The following is a 16,817-nucleotide window of genomic DNA, read 5'->3' on the forward strand; positions in this document are numbered from 1 at the left end:
ATTTTCTCCTTGACAAGGCAATATATGATAATGAATATATATATATATATATATATAGCAATATTAGCAAGATTGGTGTTGGACTTCTCTTGTGGTTTTGTGTTCTTCAATCTTTATTTGGTTATTCTTAATTTACATATATAAGCATTCCGGCCACGAGCATCTTCCAACGATCTTTTGCATCTGATAAATGTCTTGGGGAACCATTGTCCCCACGCAACTGTTGAAATGCAGGCAACTAGTTAGACACATTAATTCACACACTTCTCTACACAAAAAAAAAAAAATCTTGGCAAACATATTGATTTATCAACCCAAATTAGCTTGCCAAGAGAACAAGGTTCAAGATTAGAATGCCTCTTAATTATTAGATGCTTTTATTCCATATATGCATATATATATATCAGTTGTATGCATGTATGCATGTATAAAAGCTTTGGAGAATTATCATCCTTTTCTTCGTCAAAGAGTCACTGCCATATCGCAAGTCATTATGTTAAGATGGAATGAACATATTGAATGAGCAAAATACAGCTAAAACAAAAAGATATAAACCAGTGATGACAAATCATGAATAGCCAACGATTAACGAGATATGATCCAATTCAATTAAGTTGTAAACAAAAGTGGGGTGCTGACAATTAAAATCCTAGAAACTTGAGTTTGTTATGTGATTTCATATGCTCCTAGCTAGAAATGATGGAGCAACACCAAGACATGATGGAGGCCATCTACATAAAACGAACCAACAAAAATCACTAGCCACAATCTTTTCAACAAGACACCTTATACATAATAATTAACACATGAAAAGATGTATGTGCAGCAAGTAGAAAAATTTTTAATGAAGTTTCAGTGCATCGACACCATTTCTAATATATGTTGTTTCAATTGTCATTGTATTCTACTGCCGACAGTACGTAGAAGTCGATCAAAGCCAGTATATTAATTAATATATTCCAGGAGAATAAAGAAAAATGTAGAAATGAAAAGAATGAGGCCTTGCAGTACTGACCAACTTTACCACATACATATATATATATATATATAGAATATTAAACATGGCTTTTAACAAGGTAATTTCCACATATAATAAGAAAATGATTGAATAAATCCCAAAATTATAGAGCAAGATATTAATTAGATCAAATTGATAGTGCACAAGACATTTGCAGTGGAGGGTGGTTTCAGCATTGGAAATGAAGTGGATGTTTCTTTGTTGGCTGCGGCCATATGTCATCACAAATCTCTTGGATGGTTTTAGGAACCGGTCAACATGCTCGGATTCATGAAATTAATAGCAGGTGCATTAATTGGTGGCCTACCATTCTTGCTTTTGTCATATTGATCTCTCAAGTTTCATTTTTTTTTTCTTGACAAAAGACCAAATATATTTTCATTGTATAAAAATCATAACATTTATATTTAAATATTTAATTTATTAATTGATACATAATTTTTTTACATAAAAAATAAAATTCGAATATCTTTTTGTTAATTTTTTTTAAAAAAAATCATCATGATATTTATGGAATATATAACAGGTTTTAGCGTATTCAAACCCAGCCCACCTTAAAGATTCTGTCTGTAACCTTGCCCAGACCCGCCCCAAATTATAAAAGCATAATGACCAGGCCTGTCCATTTAGGTCTTGCCCTGTACAAAAATGAAGTTTTTTTGGAAAAAAAAAAACCGGCAGAACTTATCATCTCCACATGGACATCATCCTTTCCCTTCCACGATTAGTAAACTTTAGAATAAAAGTTTGAATATAGGAATAGGATCACATGGATTAGGAATCAAGGTTTGAATATAGGAATAGGATCACATGGATTAGGAATCAAGGTGAGGCAATACTTTCAGTGGCGTGCATGGGCATTGACCCCTTGTTATAGAATCTTCCTAGCCATGAAAGTATGGAAACTTAGACCAACTTTATGGCACCAATGAAATACAATTTGTCCCTTTGCTGGTCCTACAAGAAATCAACACCTTTTGCTTTTGCCATGCATTTTACGGACACAATCCTGCCATTGCTTTGCGGCATTATTCCCCAAACTACCCATGGAAACCTTATGAAATAAGCCTCAAAGAGTAGGTCATATCAGTCATTCAAACGAAAACCCAAAGAATATTTCTAGAAATAATAAATATTCCTTGCTCAAATCTTCATAGTAGTATTTGATTCCGAGTTACCCAATATCAACGGGGGATCCTTTCCCTGTGCAAAGCCAAACAAACATTCCTTTTTGCCAATGAACCGGAATTATATTAAAAACAGAAAACGAAAAAAAGGAAGTAAAAGAGGTTTAAGTGTAAGATGAAAAGTGGGCAAAAGCAAAGCCAAAAATAAAAATCCCACAAAAACCCATCATTCTTTCCAGCTCATTTTGAACCCCAGAACCGCCTGTTTTTCTCTTTCTCTCACTTTCAAAAGAAATGGTTGAACCCAAGTTTCACATATTCGTCTCTTTAGCTGCTCAAGTTGGTGATTGTTCAACTGAAAACATTCCATAATGGCTAAGCGTCAGTATGAAGTTTGGAAGGGCAATAATGTATGCTTTCTTTGCCAACCCTTCTCTTTTTTGTACCTCCCTGCTTGTTGATGCTTCATTTTTGCATTTGAGTTTGTTTTGTGTATGCTAATTTAATTGGTTTTATCAATACATGTTAGTTTCTGGCATTTGTTTATCCTGTCATCTGGGGTGGTTTTGATTTTTCATTTTTGGTTTCTTTAAATCCGGGATAGATAGGTTGTTCTCTTTGCAAGGTTAAGACAAAATGCGGCATAGTTCTTGGGGTCGTGCATTCTACATTAAGGTTATAGAGGGTCTAGTAAAAGAGATTCTTGTGTTTGATATCCAACAAGAAGGGTGAATTTTTAATTTAGTTGGTATGTACTCAAGTTTCCTATTGGAAATTCAAAATTTATCCATGCTAAGTGTCTGTATAATAAAATCTAGCACGTAGATGACTTGAGTTCTTATATTTTCGTAACAAGTAAGATAATAGGATGAATGGTGAATAACATGAGATGGATATAGACATTGTTGTTTCTATATCTCAAGCATTTCTTGCTCTAAGGTGGATTTTTGTGAAAATTTTCTCTCTTCTTGTGTAAACTTGGATATGGCCGGAACACTTGTTACATAAGGGATGGCAATTCCTTGGAGCTCTTGCAGATTGCATGTTTAAATGTTATACTTTCTTCAATTGGTGGCATATCTAATTTCTAGAAGTCCTAAGGCAAAAAATTTGAGAGTCAGGCATGGGATGTTTACTTTTGCAGAAGAAATAAGGGAAAAATATATTTATATAGTCATGAGAGGGTCATTCATCATCTGCAGTCGTGTAATGTCAATGAATATACTAACCTTATGAATTCATTGGCATTTGAATCTTGTGAAATACATCGACCAACTATCATGTAAAATTCTAAAATAGAACCTAAATTAGTGAAAACAATCATACTTAAATGAAATAAGCGTAAAAGTTCAACTGGGTCCTTTGACGGTCTAACATCATTAGAGCAATTTGCAATGAGAAACACTCTAAAAAACATGCTAAGTCAAATGTTTGGTCCCTTAAATAGTGCAGGGCAGCTTCCCACCTTAGTCTTCTACATGAAAAACATATCCTTGAGACATGATTTCTACTGTGCATGAGGGAATCAATAATTAGCTAGCATCTTCAGTGCCATTTTGAAATAGCGAAAATAATTAGATGGACTGGCAAAAATTTCCTACTGGGTACATTTGCTCGTTAGCACTCTTAGAAGTGAAGGTGCTGCTACTGGCAAACTGGGAGAGAATCTAATTTTGTGCTACCAAAATGTAAATGCTTTATTTGGGGTTGGAAGCATATGCAGTAATGGTATAGGGCTCTGGATTCTCAGATTCAAGACTTCTATAGCTGGCAACTAGGTGCTTCGACAAGGGAAAGGAGAGGGTTATGTGCATGCTGTCAGAAGGTTCACATTTAGTTTGTATGAGATAATCTTTACAGTAGAGTAATGATATTGAAGTTCCCAAAGGGAGGAGCTATGTTAGATTCTGCGATTAATAATATTTATATTATCTTTAATACAGGATATTCGTATGCTGATTTCAGTTAATTTTAAAGGATACTGAGGTAAATGGTAACCTTTTAAGGTGCTTGAGATCATTCCTAGCCCAGTTACTGTAGGTCTACTAGACTAGTCGTGAACATGGTTTTGAAGAATGAAAGAATTTAGATGATGATTAAATTCAACTCTTTCAAAAATTAACACCAAATGAACCTGAGTGATTAATTAATAATAATTGCTGCTACTAATTTCTCCACTTGTTTTTATATGCTTATCACATTTGTTAGATTCCACTGCCTATTAGTGTAGTAGCATTCTCTTACAACTGTTCCACATTGTTTGTTCTCTTTTCTACTCCCCGTTCTTCCCTCTGCACAAAGGAATTCCTTTTTCCTGAGAAGGAAAATTGGATCTGCTATTTTGGTAAACAGTTGAATTGGAAGAATCAATTATAGCTGTCTTAAAAAAGAACAAGGACCTTCTGAATCTGCTCTTCATTTTTTCTTCTCAAGTAAATCCAATGCCCTCTTGCCAGTTAAACTTAAAGGCATTTCATTTCTTCAACTCCCCTTTTAAGCTCTGTCAATACCTGTTTGCTGACATGGATGGAATATTTGAATGATCTTGTAGAGAGACCAGAAAAAACATCCTAGGAGAGTATTTATTTGATATTTCCATTTTCTTGATTGGAAAAAGGATGAGATTGGGTTAAGATCATTTCTAGAATCAATTTTAGCTCTTGAAAGGGGAACGAGTGCAAAACTAGGAACCTACCCAAGGAGAGGGGCAAGAGGGGGAGTGGGGAAGTAACAAACATCATTAAACATGCTTTGCACTGGCAACTTATCATCATCAAAGGAATTTTATAACTTTAAAACGTAATGGTTTATACATTTCTAACCTTTTCCCTTTTATCTTTCTCTGTCTGTCCACTTTTCCCTCCCTTTGAATGCATAAGTTATTAAGTTGAAAGAATGTCATTCATGACAAAGTTTTATTAATCTACCATCACTTTAACACAGTCTAAGAGCCTCCCCAGTGTTCAATATGATAGCAGCAAAACCTTATCAGATACTACATTGTGTCAATATTATTTGAATTAAGATAATTAAACTTATTTACAAGTCTCTCAAATCTGAAGCTCTCATTCTCTGGTTAACACATCATATCTGTATGTGGTGAGGAAAAGTCATTAGCATTTGGACCAATTTAAAGTATAAAAGTCGTATTTATGTCACTTTGGGCTTAATAACATCTGTGCAATATTAATGGTTTTATAATAAAAAATTTAAAATTTGATCTTGAAAGGAAATTTTCCCTTTGGACAGAGGTGAACATGGAAATGCAGACCATCGCTGTCCTATACTGGACTAATAAACTCCAACCTCACATTTGGATTTTCAATATGGATTTGGTGAATTACATACTTGTGCATGAACAGACAAACAGATACACAGACATGGAGACAAAATTGATATTTCTCTAATTTGTTCAATCACGTTAATCTTATCCTTATTTAGCAAAATGACAATCCTGAATGCCACCATTGGAGTGCCTTCCTGTCTTATAAACTTTCAACTCATATATATGATATATGTATGCATATTTGTCAATGCTTCATATTATGGGTATATAATATACATTTATATGTTCTAATTTCTGTATGTCTTATTTATGAACTTATCCTCTGAATGTAATGCTTATATTGCATTCATCTTTGCAGATATTTATTTTTGGGGGGAGGTTTATGTTTGGTCCAGATGCTAAGTCACTGATCATTACGTTACTGCTGATCATTGTTCCCGTTATCATCTTTTGTGCAAATGTTGCAAGGAACCTCATCAGTGAAATTTCAGGAATTATTGCTGGCTATGCAATTCTAATGGTGACAGTTGTTTTCACAGTATATGTTAGTAACCCTCTGTGGCTTTTAAACATCATTAAGACCTTGTACTTTAATTTTATTGTAGATTCCTGCCTGAAAAATTAAAGTAGAAATAGCATTTTTAATATCTCTCTAACTTCTTTTAAGAAAATGACATGTTGCTTGATACAAAAGGGAAGATTGCTCTATCAGCTCTCCTAATTTCCTTTTACATTGATAAAGTCATGGATCTGAATGTGCATCAAGTTCATTTTGTGAGCATGTGCTATGACTTTTTATTCACACAACCATGTGTTGGACTGTTATCATTGTTTTTTGTTTTTTCTCCCTCCTTTTTTGCTTGGAAACACAACTTGCCAATTGTAATTCCTTAGTTGGTTGTGATAGGTATTACTAGTACTTCTTCTTACCTCTGCCCGAGACCCTGGCATTGTTCCTCGCAATCTTCATCCACCAACAGAAGAGATATGTTATGATTCTTCAGCTTCTGTTGATGCTGTTGGGAGACAAACGCCAACCCCACGACTACCCCCCACAAAAGAAGTCATTGTCAATGGTGTGCCTGTAAGGGTGAAGTATTGTAACTCATGCATGTTGTATCGTCCACCTCGCTGCTCACACTGCTCTGTCTGTGATAACTGTGTGGAGCGATTTGACCACCACTGTCCTTGGGTAGGCCAGTGCATTGGAATGGTATGTGAATCAGGCTTCTCTCCTGTAGTTTAGACAATGTACTATCTGCTTGCTGAAATCAGTATGTTTCTATTGGCCATTCACTCAATCTTCCTACAATGCATGAGAAACAAAATCTAATAATCATGCACCACAAATAATTAAATTTTCCACATTTGTAAAATTATCTTTGAATACTTTATTATCTTCAAATGCATTTTGAAAAAGATAAAAGAAGTATCATCTTTAATGTACTTGATGTTTTGATTTTGATAAATATCATCAATCATTGTAAAAAGGATTTGCTCAATCCGAGTAACGTTTATATAATAAACAAAATCATGTTTCATATATTCTCTTGTTTAAAATTGTATAGTTGCTAAATTATGAATGAATTCTTATTCATTAATTGGAACATAAATTAAAACTACTAAAAAAAATCTCATGCCTAAATCTTTAGAGTTTTCATATTTAAAAATTTTAAGCCTTATTATTAAATAAGAGATATATAGTAATAAAAATTGTATAATATGTATATATGTGTATTACATTTGTGCTAATATATATTTCATATAACATCTATGAAAATTGAATAAATAAATTAGCTAAAAGCATACATATTAGTATATTTCCATTAAATTAAATGTTTGTTAATACAGTGAAGAATCCTCCAGTGTGATATTTAATTGCACTACGTGGAAAGTTTATATGTTCACTATTTAAAAGGCAATATGTGAATTCAGTTGAGGTTACTGCATGTATTTGCTTAAAAATGAATAAGAAACAAAAAAAGAAAAAAGGTTTTGAATTCCACCTATAATACATAACATATGGGAAGGATTTGAATTATTTCATTCACCTCACAACCCAAAAGAAGTGGAGAAAGAAAGAATCGTTTCCCTCCCTTTTGTTTTTTTTTCTGCCTCGTTTGAAGCAATTTTCAAAGTAAATTGAGTACTTTCTATTTAAATGCAGCGCAACTACCGATCATTCTTTCTGTTCATTTCTTCTTCAACCGTTCTCTGCATCTTCATCTTTGCAATGTCTGCTTTGAACATAAAATTCCTTATGGGTGACCTTGGAACAGTCTGGAAGGCAATGAAAGAGTCACCACTTTCAGTGGTACTAATGGTTTATTGCTTCATTTTCCTTTGGTTTGTTGGAGGGCTTACCTGCTTCCACTTGTATCTTATAGGCACAAACCAGGTCAGTTCGCTTCTATCTTTTTTGGCATGTGGAGAGTATTATTGTCTTTCTGTTGTTTATTGTAAGTGGTTGCAGTATGGTAGTCCGAATTGCTGCTTTTAGCTTCCTGTTTTTTGTGAATGCAAGTAGCCAGCCATGTCTATAAAGCCACACTATAAATTTTTCAGTCTATTTCATTTTCTTTTGAAGAAAATATAGACCTCGGGAACATATCAAATTTGCTCAAAGTGTCTCTTTCTTATTTGTACTATCTCTGTCCTTTTTTTTTATCTCTTTTTCAGAAGTTGAAACATGAAAGGCAAGTTGTGAATTATATGGGGAAGAATTTTCTGGCATTAAAAAGAAGGATGCAAGATGGGATATGTGAATAATGATAGATTTGATGTATTAGGAGCATGTAGGTTCAGCATGATGCCAAAACACTTCTAACAAAATGTAATGTGGTTGAGAGGGAAAAAGAGAGGGGGAGGAGGGAGAGAGAGACAGAGATGCGGGTGAGGTTCAGGAAGGAATTATTTCCAAATTTTCGATATCTAGGAGGAGTTTGTAATAGGTTCTTTTAGCTACTTACTTTATATCCCTTTCTGTTATAAACAACTTTCTAATTCTGTATTTATTTCTTTAGACCACATATGAGACATTTCGCTACCGAGGACTTGAAAGGCGGCCCCGTGTATATGACCGTGGCTGCTTGAACAACTTTCGAGAAGTACTCTGCTCCAAAATAAAGCCTTCAAGAAACAGTTTCCGTGCTTATGTACAAGAGAATGGAAGAGGGGCTACCTCGGGCATGACCTCAGAAGCTTATCTAGGTGATTCAGTTGAAAACCGGCGAGAAAAAGTAGAAGATGACCGAGAAATTGGTGGTGACCTTCTCAAGATATCCCAACGCCGTGAAGCTGAAGATACTTAGAGCAACCTCAACTGGCAGTTGTTTATTCCAACGTCCTCCTAAGGCTGAGTTCGTTTGGATAAAGTCAAGGTGCAGACAATCAACAATTACAAAACGCAAGTGGAGATACAATTGGGGTCCAAAAAAGATCAACAAGTTATCCTTGCCCAGAAATCCCGAGGCACAGATAGCTAAAGAATTTTGAAAGAAGAAACACCAGTATAGTAGTGATTGTTTATCATAGTTCATATTTGTTTATAGGTACAGTGCCAACCGACTTTTGTTTTTTTTTATATGATATATACCTCATTGAGTTATTCAATTTTCCCTTCTGGATATACGTGTTGGATTATCTTATTTTGCTTGCATAATTTCCATTATAATCACACTAGAATTAGCATTTATAGTTGCTAGAGAGCAGGTTTGCTAGGATTGCTTTACAATGTATTCTCTTTTGCCTTATTCGGTACTGAATCACACTGCAGTTGATGGCTTTTTTTTTTGGCTAAGCCACTGGTAGTATTAAGTTGCTTTGAAATAATTTTGCTTCAATGGGTTTTTCCCAACTTTGATTTATTTTTTAATATTTTAAAGCTTTTCTGGTTCCTACTTTTCCACTTTCTCTTTTTTCTTTCTCATAATGTCGGTATTAAGCAATTAGAATATATAAAAACCAAAAAGCAAATAATAAAAAAGTAACGTATTTAATTAAATTTGAAAAAGCAACTAAAATTTAATAACAACCCTAAAATGACGAACACACATTAAAACAAAATCATAAATTTAAGTTTTAATTATAATTTAAAAAAACAAAAACAGAAATCTTCCGAGAGAAAAAGCACCAAAGAAGTACAAAAAAGAACTTAACCGGCCCAATTCTTGTCCATTAAAAGCCCAATTAGTAGTCCATTAGCCCAAAACAGAAAATGTGGGGAAATGATTGGGGCATCAGGGTTTAGGGTTTTTCTGTTTTTCCAGCCGGAGTTTCTGTAGTCCCAAATCCAAGCTTTTGCTGAGTAGCAGGGGAAAGAAATGAGAGGATTACAGCTACCATTGAACCAAACCCAGAGAATAAGACTTCAAAGAGCACTCGAAAAGCTTCACTCTCTCTCTTCTAAGGCCAATTCCGACGCTTCTGTTACCGTCGCTGATACTATTCCTGTCAACTACGACGACGCTTTTCTCAAGTACGCCCCCCTTCGGCCCAAAATACAAAGAATCAATTAATTACTTAAATTAATTGATTGGTTTACTCCCTTTTTTTATCTTAGATTTCTTTTTAATTTTTGAAGGGGACATGGAACAACGGACCTCAACGGCGAATTGGTGGCAACCGTCTGTGGCGTGGTGGAGCGCGTCAACAAACTGGTCTACGTTCGCGCCTTACGCGCTAGGTATTCTCAACAAATTCTATTCTTCAATCCTAACAGTCCCTTTTTAAAAAAATTTAATTAGTCTCTAACTATTAAATGTTTTAGGTACAAGCCAGAGGTTGGGGATATCGTAGTGGGACGTGTAGTCGAGGTAAGGCGTAAAAATTCAAGAAAAATATTTTCACCATTTTTAGACTGCAGTGAGATTTTTTTTTTCTTTTTTGGGGGAAGAAACCAAATTGACTTGGTATATTTATACTATTTTTGCAATTTTTTTTGGATATTCAGGTTGCTCAAAACCGGTGGAGATTGGAAATTAATTTCAGCCAAGATGCGGTTTTAATGCTTTCTTCCATGAATATGCCTGATGGTATTCAGGTAACTTGTATAGCCTTGGCATTACCCTTAGATACTAAATCAGTGATTGTGGTTTCATTTTTATTTTAGTGTTATTCAAAGCATAATAATGAATTATTGTTTAATGTATTTTATAATAAAATACTCTATTTTGACAATTATTGGTAGGAGGGAAGAGGAGTTATCTATGAAATTAAAATGTATCTATACATAGTACTTTCTTTTGCTATTAGCTGTTTATAGTTCCTCCTTTTAAACTTTTTGCCCGTCTTATATTTTGGTTTGGTGATTTGTTAATTTTAGGTTATGTTTAATGGTGCCATGATATTTCTCTAACCACGATAAGATGTCCCTATTTTGATTTGACCTCTTAAAGTGGGTAGTAAGAGACAGGCTAAGACTGAGATGGACTAATATTGTATTCAGCAGAAAGTATCGAGAATGTATACTGAAATTTGATTGAGGTAGGACGCTTAATTGAGAGTTCAGTACACCTTCTATATCCTTAGACTAGCAAAACCTTTTTAGTTGAGCTTCCATCATTGGTTTGATGCTTCTGAAAACTCATTGAAGTAAAAATGTCTCATCAGCTGTTAATAGTTGTAAGTTCTTTGATTGCTTGTTTATTTTGGTTTGTTCAAACTACCTCAAAGATTCATAAGGAGTATGTATCTAACATGGATTATAAGTTAACTCTATGTCCAGTGAGGGAAAAAAAGTTTATACTAGCTGCATTTTGATGCCATATGGTGGCTAACCTTAGAGTTGTCTATCTGTTTTTGCTTTTTCTGCTTACCAGTTTTCCTACTTTAAGTTTCACTTTATTGATTGTTAGAGGCGGCGAACTGCGTTGGATGAACTCAACATGCGTAGTATTTTTGAAGAGAATGATGTTGTCTGTGTAAGTCCATTGGCACACTTTTCTATTTGTTGTTTTATAGTGTTCATATATGAACATGCTATATAATAACAGATAAAAGAAAATGATAAACAATTCAGTTTAGAAATAACATATTTTTTCTCAGGCTGAGGTTCGTAATTTCCATCATGATGGCAGCGTACAACTCCAGGCAAGAAGTCAAAAGTATGGAAAGGTATCTAGTTAGAAAGTTTTTGCTTATTTCTTCGCTTTGACTTAGCTTATTATTTACATTCTTTCTGTTTATTTCTAACATAAGCAATATGGATAACAAGAATGAGAATAAAAGGGAGGGAATAATGCTTTAGCTGTCCTCTGTTTGTTTCTTTTCTCCCTACATTTAGCTAAGTCAGAACTTTGCCAGAATAGGAATTTATCCTTCAGCAAGACAATCTTTATGTTGCAATGTGGCCAATTACATTAACTTTTTTTTTTTTTTTTTATAATTGGGGGAGTGGGGATTCGAACCCTCAACCAATAAGCCAAATGCTCGGGTGTGGCCAATTACATTAACTTAGTCATGAGATTGGGTTTGTAAAGTGTTCTATGGTAAACTTGGATATCAGCTAAAAAATAAGGGAAAAGGGGTGCTCAAGGTTCCAGAATAAATAACTCCACGAAACATGCTGTAAACCAGGAGAGAGGTATTTATGTTGTTAAAACTAGTAATTTTTTTTTTTTGAGTGGCTAGAACTAGAATTTTTTGTGACATAAAGACATAAGAAAAGATAGTTGCATTTCTGGGAATTCTTTTGTGAACAATGGCCATGCACACAAGGTACATTCATTGCATTCTGTAAGCCTTGTCTCATAAATTTTATTGCTTTAATTAGAAAATTTCTTATAATATGAATATGTCTCGCATGCCCATATTAATGATGTTGCTTATGGAATTGATATGTACACAGCTTGAGAAGGGCCAGTTGCTCATAATTGATCCTTACCTGGTGAAGAAAAGCAAACAGCATTTCCATTACCTAGAACAGTTTGGAATTGACTTGATTCTTGGACGTAATGGATTCATATGGGTTGGTGAACATGTTGAAGCTAGAGATGGTATGATAGTGGATCAAGCTAATAATTCTGAACAGTCCACAGTTGAAAAAGATCAAGCTTATACCCCTCTGGAGATGAGGCAGAACATATGCAGAATTGCAAATGCTGTCCGCGTATTGTCTACTTTAGGTTTCAATGTAGATGCAGATTTGATCATAGAGACAGCTGAGCTGAGCAGCTCACTGAATATTGATATACATGACATGCTGGGATCAGAGTTTCATGTTCTGGTTGCAGAAAGGGAAGCTGAACGGAGAAGCTTGATGACAAAGAGGAAAAGATGATTTGATATTCATTGTAAACCTAGTGTGAGTTCTCTATCAAGGAAAGATTATAAATTTATTTTGATTGAAAGGAATATGATGTACCCTGTGCAAAATTATTCATGTTGAAGATAATTATAGTTTTTAGTAGAAAATTTTAATGGTTTTCCTGCTCAAATAGATTCCAAAATTACCTGGAGTTGAGAGATTTACATAAAGGTAAGACCCATTAAGTTTTAAATAAATAGCATCAAGAATGAATGCAGAGATTTTTTCTTGGTAAAAAGTAAAAGTATATGAGCAGCATAAACAGCTGTGAATTTATAGGTTAGGAAATGAGTGAGCCTGAGAAGAGTAAGTGGGTTTCCATGATGGCTCTGGGCAATTTCATTGGGAATTGGTGTCCTTAATTTGTTTGAGTTGATTACGGAAGGTAAGAGTGCAGCTATTTAGCTGAGCCAGGGCCAGGAAATCTGCATGTTTGCTTCATAGTTAAAACTGCCTTTTCTTATACTGTTATTTTTGTACTTGAACATAATTCCCTCCAGCAGAAGAAGTATGCTTAGGACATATAGCATTAATGATAGGGCAATTGATTTTGTTTCACATCTAAATTATAAATTTGAAGAGTAACAAAGAATTCCTAGATAATTTATTTACTACTAACTAAACAAAAATTTTAGGTAAAGTTACTTATAGAAATATTATAATCATGATCTTTCTTGCTGCTATAGAAGAAAGGATGTTATAAGCAAACTATAGTCTTACATATTATAAACCCAAAGGCCAACTTACAGCAAGAAAAACCAAAGTGTCATCAACTCTTCTCCCTTACGATTAGAGACTTTCGCAAGATTAAACTCTTTGAAATTTGAAAATCTTGAAAGTCGAAAACCATAAACCATATTTGTATTACCTTTCTCAATACGAGCAAGGGATTCTTATTTATTGGCAAAATCTCTTATTTGGTACATAAGTTTGAATTAATTTAGAATTGTTCAAAATTTAATCCAAATTTGTATGTGAAACACATCCTCTACTTTCAAGACAAATACACATCCATACTTTAAAGTCAGATTTATGTTCGATCCAAATAAGCCAATCCTGGGTCCAATTGCAAAACTTCAAACCCTAAAAAAAACTAATGGATTTATTTAATACTTTGGGATATTACGATTTCTGGGCGCTCAGTCTCCGATACAATCCAAGTTGGAATCCAAGCAATGCCAAGTCCATGCCAGGGAGAGTCCGAAGCTCTTTGAAGCTAAAGCTGCACTTACTGATTAAAGGACAGATAGCTAAACAAGAAAATACAATTCAAATTCCAAAATTGGATCTAAAATGCAAGAAATCAAACGATCGGCAGATGTTAAGACAGTATAAGATGCATCTGAACAACAATCAGAAACAAAAAATTATGTCAAAAGTTTCAGACATCCAAGGAAGGAATGAAGCAGCACAAGCTCTCAAGCCTGGCGAAGGCGAAAGCTCTTAGGCGGCCACTGCGAATGTTTTGAGAAACAAGCCTTTGGATTTGTCATCATCAACCCAACCATCAAAATAAGTTAAACAAGTATCAAGTGAACAGAGTACCATAACAGCAACTAAGAATGAACTAATTAATAACTAAGAAATCACCAACAAAACAGAAAAACTGATTTCGAAGTGTCTTTAAAAGGTCTCAGACATCCAAGGAAGGAGTGAAACAGCACAAGCTCTCAAGCCCGGCGAAGGCGAAAGCTCTTAGGCGGCCACTGCGAATGTTCTTGAGAAACAAGCCTTTGGATTTATCATCATCGACTCAATCTCCTATCTAACTATTCCATCAAACTAACAAAATTATTTCAAATGGAAAACACACAACTAAGGGGAAAAAAAAACGAAATTAAGCAATGGAGGTTTTGGGGACTGCGCAGAAAAGAACGAGGAAAAGGGTTTATAAAGAGCAGTGGGCTTAGGGTTTTAGCCTCTTGAGGAATTAGGGTTTTTCTTTCAGGTTTAGAGAAAAGAACGGCTGAGATTCGTTGAGGAGTTGGTGTATAACTCAATTACGGGTGACCCGATCTTTTTGGGCTTTAATTGATCCCGGAAGTTTCGAGAGACTGCTCCAATCGGGCTTCACGCCCCTCTCATCTCCTACCTAGAAGTCCAAATCAATTACAAGGCTTTAACTACTGAAAAAAATAAAATAAAATTATTTTAAAGTTTTAAATAAATTTTTTATTTTTATTATATTTATCATATTTTTATCTTAAAATCAAATAAAATTATATATTTTTATTTTAAATCAAATGAATCGTTACGACAAATGATTAACTTAATCAAAATGTCATTTATTAATTTATATTACGTAATGCTAATATAACATGTTAATATATTATAATTGATAATAATGTGACATGCTGATATATTATAATTAACAATGACGTAATATGTTAATCTAGCATGATAACATGACCATTGGGTATTTTTCATTCTCTAGTACATCAACGCCATATCAATTCTATGTAGATATAAAATGACATGTAATATTTTGATTAATAACATTTAATCAATTATTAATTATAAAAGTTTATTTAATTTAAAATAAAAATATAAAAATTTAATTGATATAACATTTTGTCTCTCGAATGTTAGGTAAAAAGGCCTAATTAATAAGTAAATACGTATAGGAGGTTTTATGTTATCAAGTTTGGTCTAAGTGGGGGAGATTGTTGTAACACTCCCAACTTTGATAAAGAACATTTATGGCTTGAGCTATGTGATTTGATGAGTTGACTTAAAGATTTGAGCATATGCATATGACATGTATTTTCAAGTTTGATCAAAGCTTTGAGCCATATGTTGATATGTTTTGGCTTGTAAATTGGTTAATATGGTGCATACTTGATGAGTAATATGAAATTAGAATATGTGCATAAGGTTATAAGTATGTGAATCTATGCCATTTAAGTAGAAACATTGAATCATGATTGATAAATTAGTGTGTTTCGAAGTTAGTTGAAAGTTTGGGTTATAATCTGAATGTGTATAGTTGGGAGTTATGTGGTTGAATTAAGGTGTGGTGGAGGTAGAAATGAGTTGGGAACTTGGAAACATGGAGTTGGAAGGTTAGCTTATGGACGAGAATATATCAATAGATTCTTAACAGGAAACTTGAAGAAATATTTTATGAAAATTTTATCGATATATTTAAAAATGAATTGAAAGATTTGGATAGGAAGATAAACTGTGAAAAATTTAACAATAAATTTGAGACAAAGTATTTTGTTTGATTTCTATCAATACATTGATGAATGTATCGCTAGATTTGGGTACAAATGTATCAATGGATTCTTAAATTTATTAATATATCATTGTGGGTTGGCAAAATATAAAAGAACTTTGGGCAATCCGCCTATTTCAATTAGAAGCAAAACTTTTTATTTTCTCTCCATGGCCGGTTGCTGCACATTTTCCCTGGTTATTGAGCTCCCACATTCGTGATTTGAGACTGAAAAAGTGAGAAACTAAGTAAGGGTAAGCTGTGTTGAGGGATAAACTTAAGTCTAATCAGTTTAGATTTTAAGTTTGATTTATGTTTCATTTGTAGCAAGCTGTCTCTCTTTAGTTGAGGACTTCGGGAAGTTTTTTTGAGTTGATTCTGGTCACCAAGGCAAGGAAGGAATGTGTAGATTATAGATATGCAATTGAGGTGTTTGAATGTTAGTCGGAAGCTAAGAAAATAAAGTGATGAAGCTGGAAATTTTCTGAATGCTAGGAAAGATGGAAAAGTTTAATTCTGTTGAAGCTTGAGATTTATGGTTGAGCTGGAAATTTAGTCACAAAGCAATGGAGGGTTCAGTATAGTGCTAGTTGTGATGCCTTGGCTTATATTTAGACTACATCTGGTAACTGACGATTGGTTAGCTGTATAGTTAAGTTGCTGTGGTGATATTGAGGTGACTGGGTGTGCTTATTTTAAAATATATATATACACACACTAAGCATGAAGCATGAATTCACTGCCTTTTTATATAAGTAGGAACATGGTGTATTGAGCTGAGAAATATTCCGGATTTGAACATTGGTTGTTGATTTAATTGCCAATTGGGAAGCTATAGGCACGATTTTACAACCACTGAGTTT

The 16,817-nt window shown here is 34.0% G+C and overlaps 2 protein-coding genes and 2 non-coding genes across 4 annotated transcripts; 2 read left to right on the forward strand and 2 right to left on the reverse strand.

The window, feature by feature from the left end:
* Positions 1–2,185: 2,185 nt before the first annotated feature.
* Positions 2,186–9,196, forward strand: LOC18611709 (protein S-acyltransferase 8-like). Its single transcript, XM_018115075.2, has 5 exons — positions 2,186–2,555; positions 5,790–5,975; positions 6,339–6,644; positions 7,599–7,829; positions 8,455–9,196. Exons 1-5 carry the CDS (start codon positions 2,517–2,519, stop codon positions 8,740–8,742), a joined length of 1,050 nt encoding a protein of 349 aa, XP_017970564.2. The 5' UTR covers positions 2,186–2,516; the 3' UTR covers positions 8,743–9,196.
* A 475-nt stretch (positions 9,197–9,671) lies between these two features.
* Positions 9,672–12,867, forward strand: RRP4 (ribosomal RNA processing 4). Its single transcript, XM_007048125.3, has 7 exons — positions 9,672–9,908; positions 10,014–10,115; positions 10,200–10,245; positions 10,383–10,472; positions 11,287–11,352; positions 11,477–11,545; positions 12,279–12,867. The coding sequence occupies exons 1-7, from the start codon at positions 9,754–9,756 to the stop codon at positions 12,708–12,710; spliced, it is 960 nt and encodes a 319-aa protein (XP_007048187.3). The 5' UTR covers positions 9,672–9,753; the 3' UTR covers positions 12,711–12,867.
* Positions 12,868–14,114: 1,247 nt separating this feature from the next.
* Positions 14,115–14,238, reverse strand: LOC148764473 (small nucleolar RNA SNORD14). Its single transcript, XR_016024291.1, has one exon. It is a non-coding gene; the product is annotated as a small nucleolar RNA SNORD14 (small nucleolar RNA).
* Positions 14,239–14,366: 128 nt separating this feature from the next.
* LOC148764474 (small nucleolar RNA SNORD14) lies at positions 14,367–14,491 on the reverse strand. Its single transcript, XR_016024390.1, has one exon. It is a non-coding gene; the product is annotated as a small nucleolar RNA SNORD14 (small nucleolar RNA).
* Positions 14,492–16,817: the final 2,326 nt, after the last annotated feature.

This window comes from Theobroma cacao, chromosome 1 (assembly GCF_053813885.1).
Source record: "Theobroma cacao isolate CCN51 chromosome 1, ASM5381388v1, whole genome shotgun sequence".
NCBI lineage: Eukaryota > Viridiplantae > Streptophyta > Magnoliopsida > Malvales > Malvaceae > Theobroma > Theobroma cacao.

Bases quoted from the DNA above. Each gene is read 5' to 3' on its own strand.
- RRP4 (XM_007048125.3), top strand. From the start codon at position 9,754: ATGAGAGGATTACAGCTACCATTGAACCAAACCCAGAGAATAAGACTT. The intron at 9,909-10,013 runs GTACGCCCCCCT...TAATTTTTGAAG, and splicing joins TACGACGACGCTTTTCTCAA to GGGACATGGAACAACGGACC. The intron at 10,473-11,286 runs GTAACTTGTATA...ATTGATTGTTAG, and splicing joins ATATGCCTGATGGTATTCAG to AGGCGGCGAACTGCGTTGGA.
- LOC18611709 (XM_018115075.2), top strand. From the start codon at position 2,517: ATGGCTAAGCGTCAGTATGAAGTTTGGAAGGGCAATAAT. The intron at 2,556-5,789 runs GTATGCTTTCTT...TCATCTTTGCAG, and splicing joins AAGTTTGGAAGGGCAATAAT to ATATTTATTTTTGGGGGGAG. The intron at 5,976-6,338 runs GTTAGTAACCCT...TGGTTGTGATAG, and splicing joins CAGTTGTTTTCACAGTATAT to GTATTACTAGTACTTCTTCT.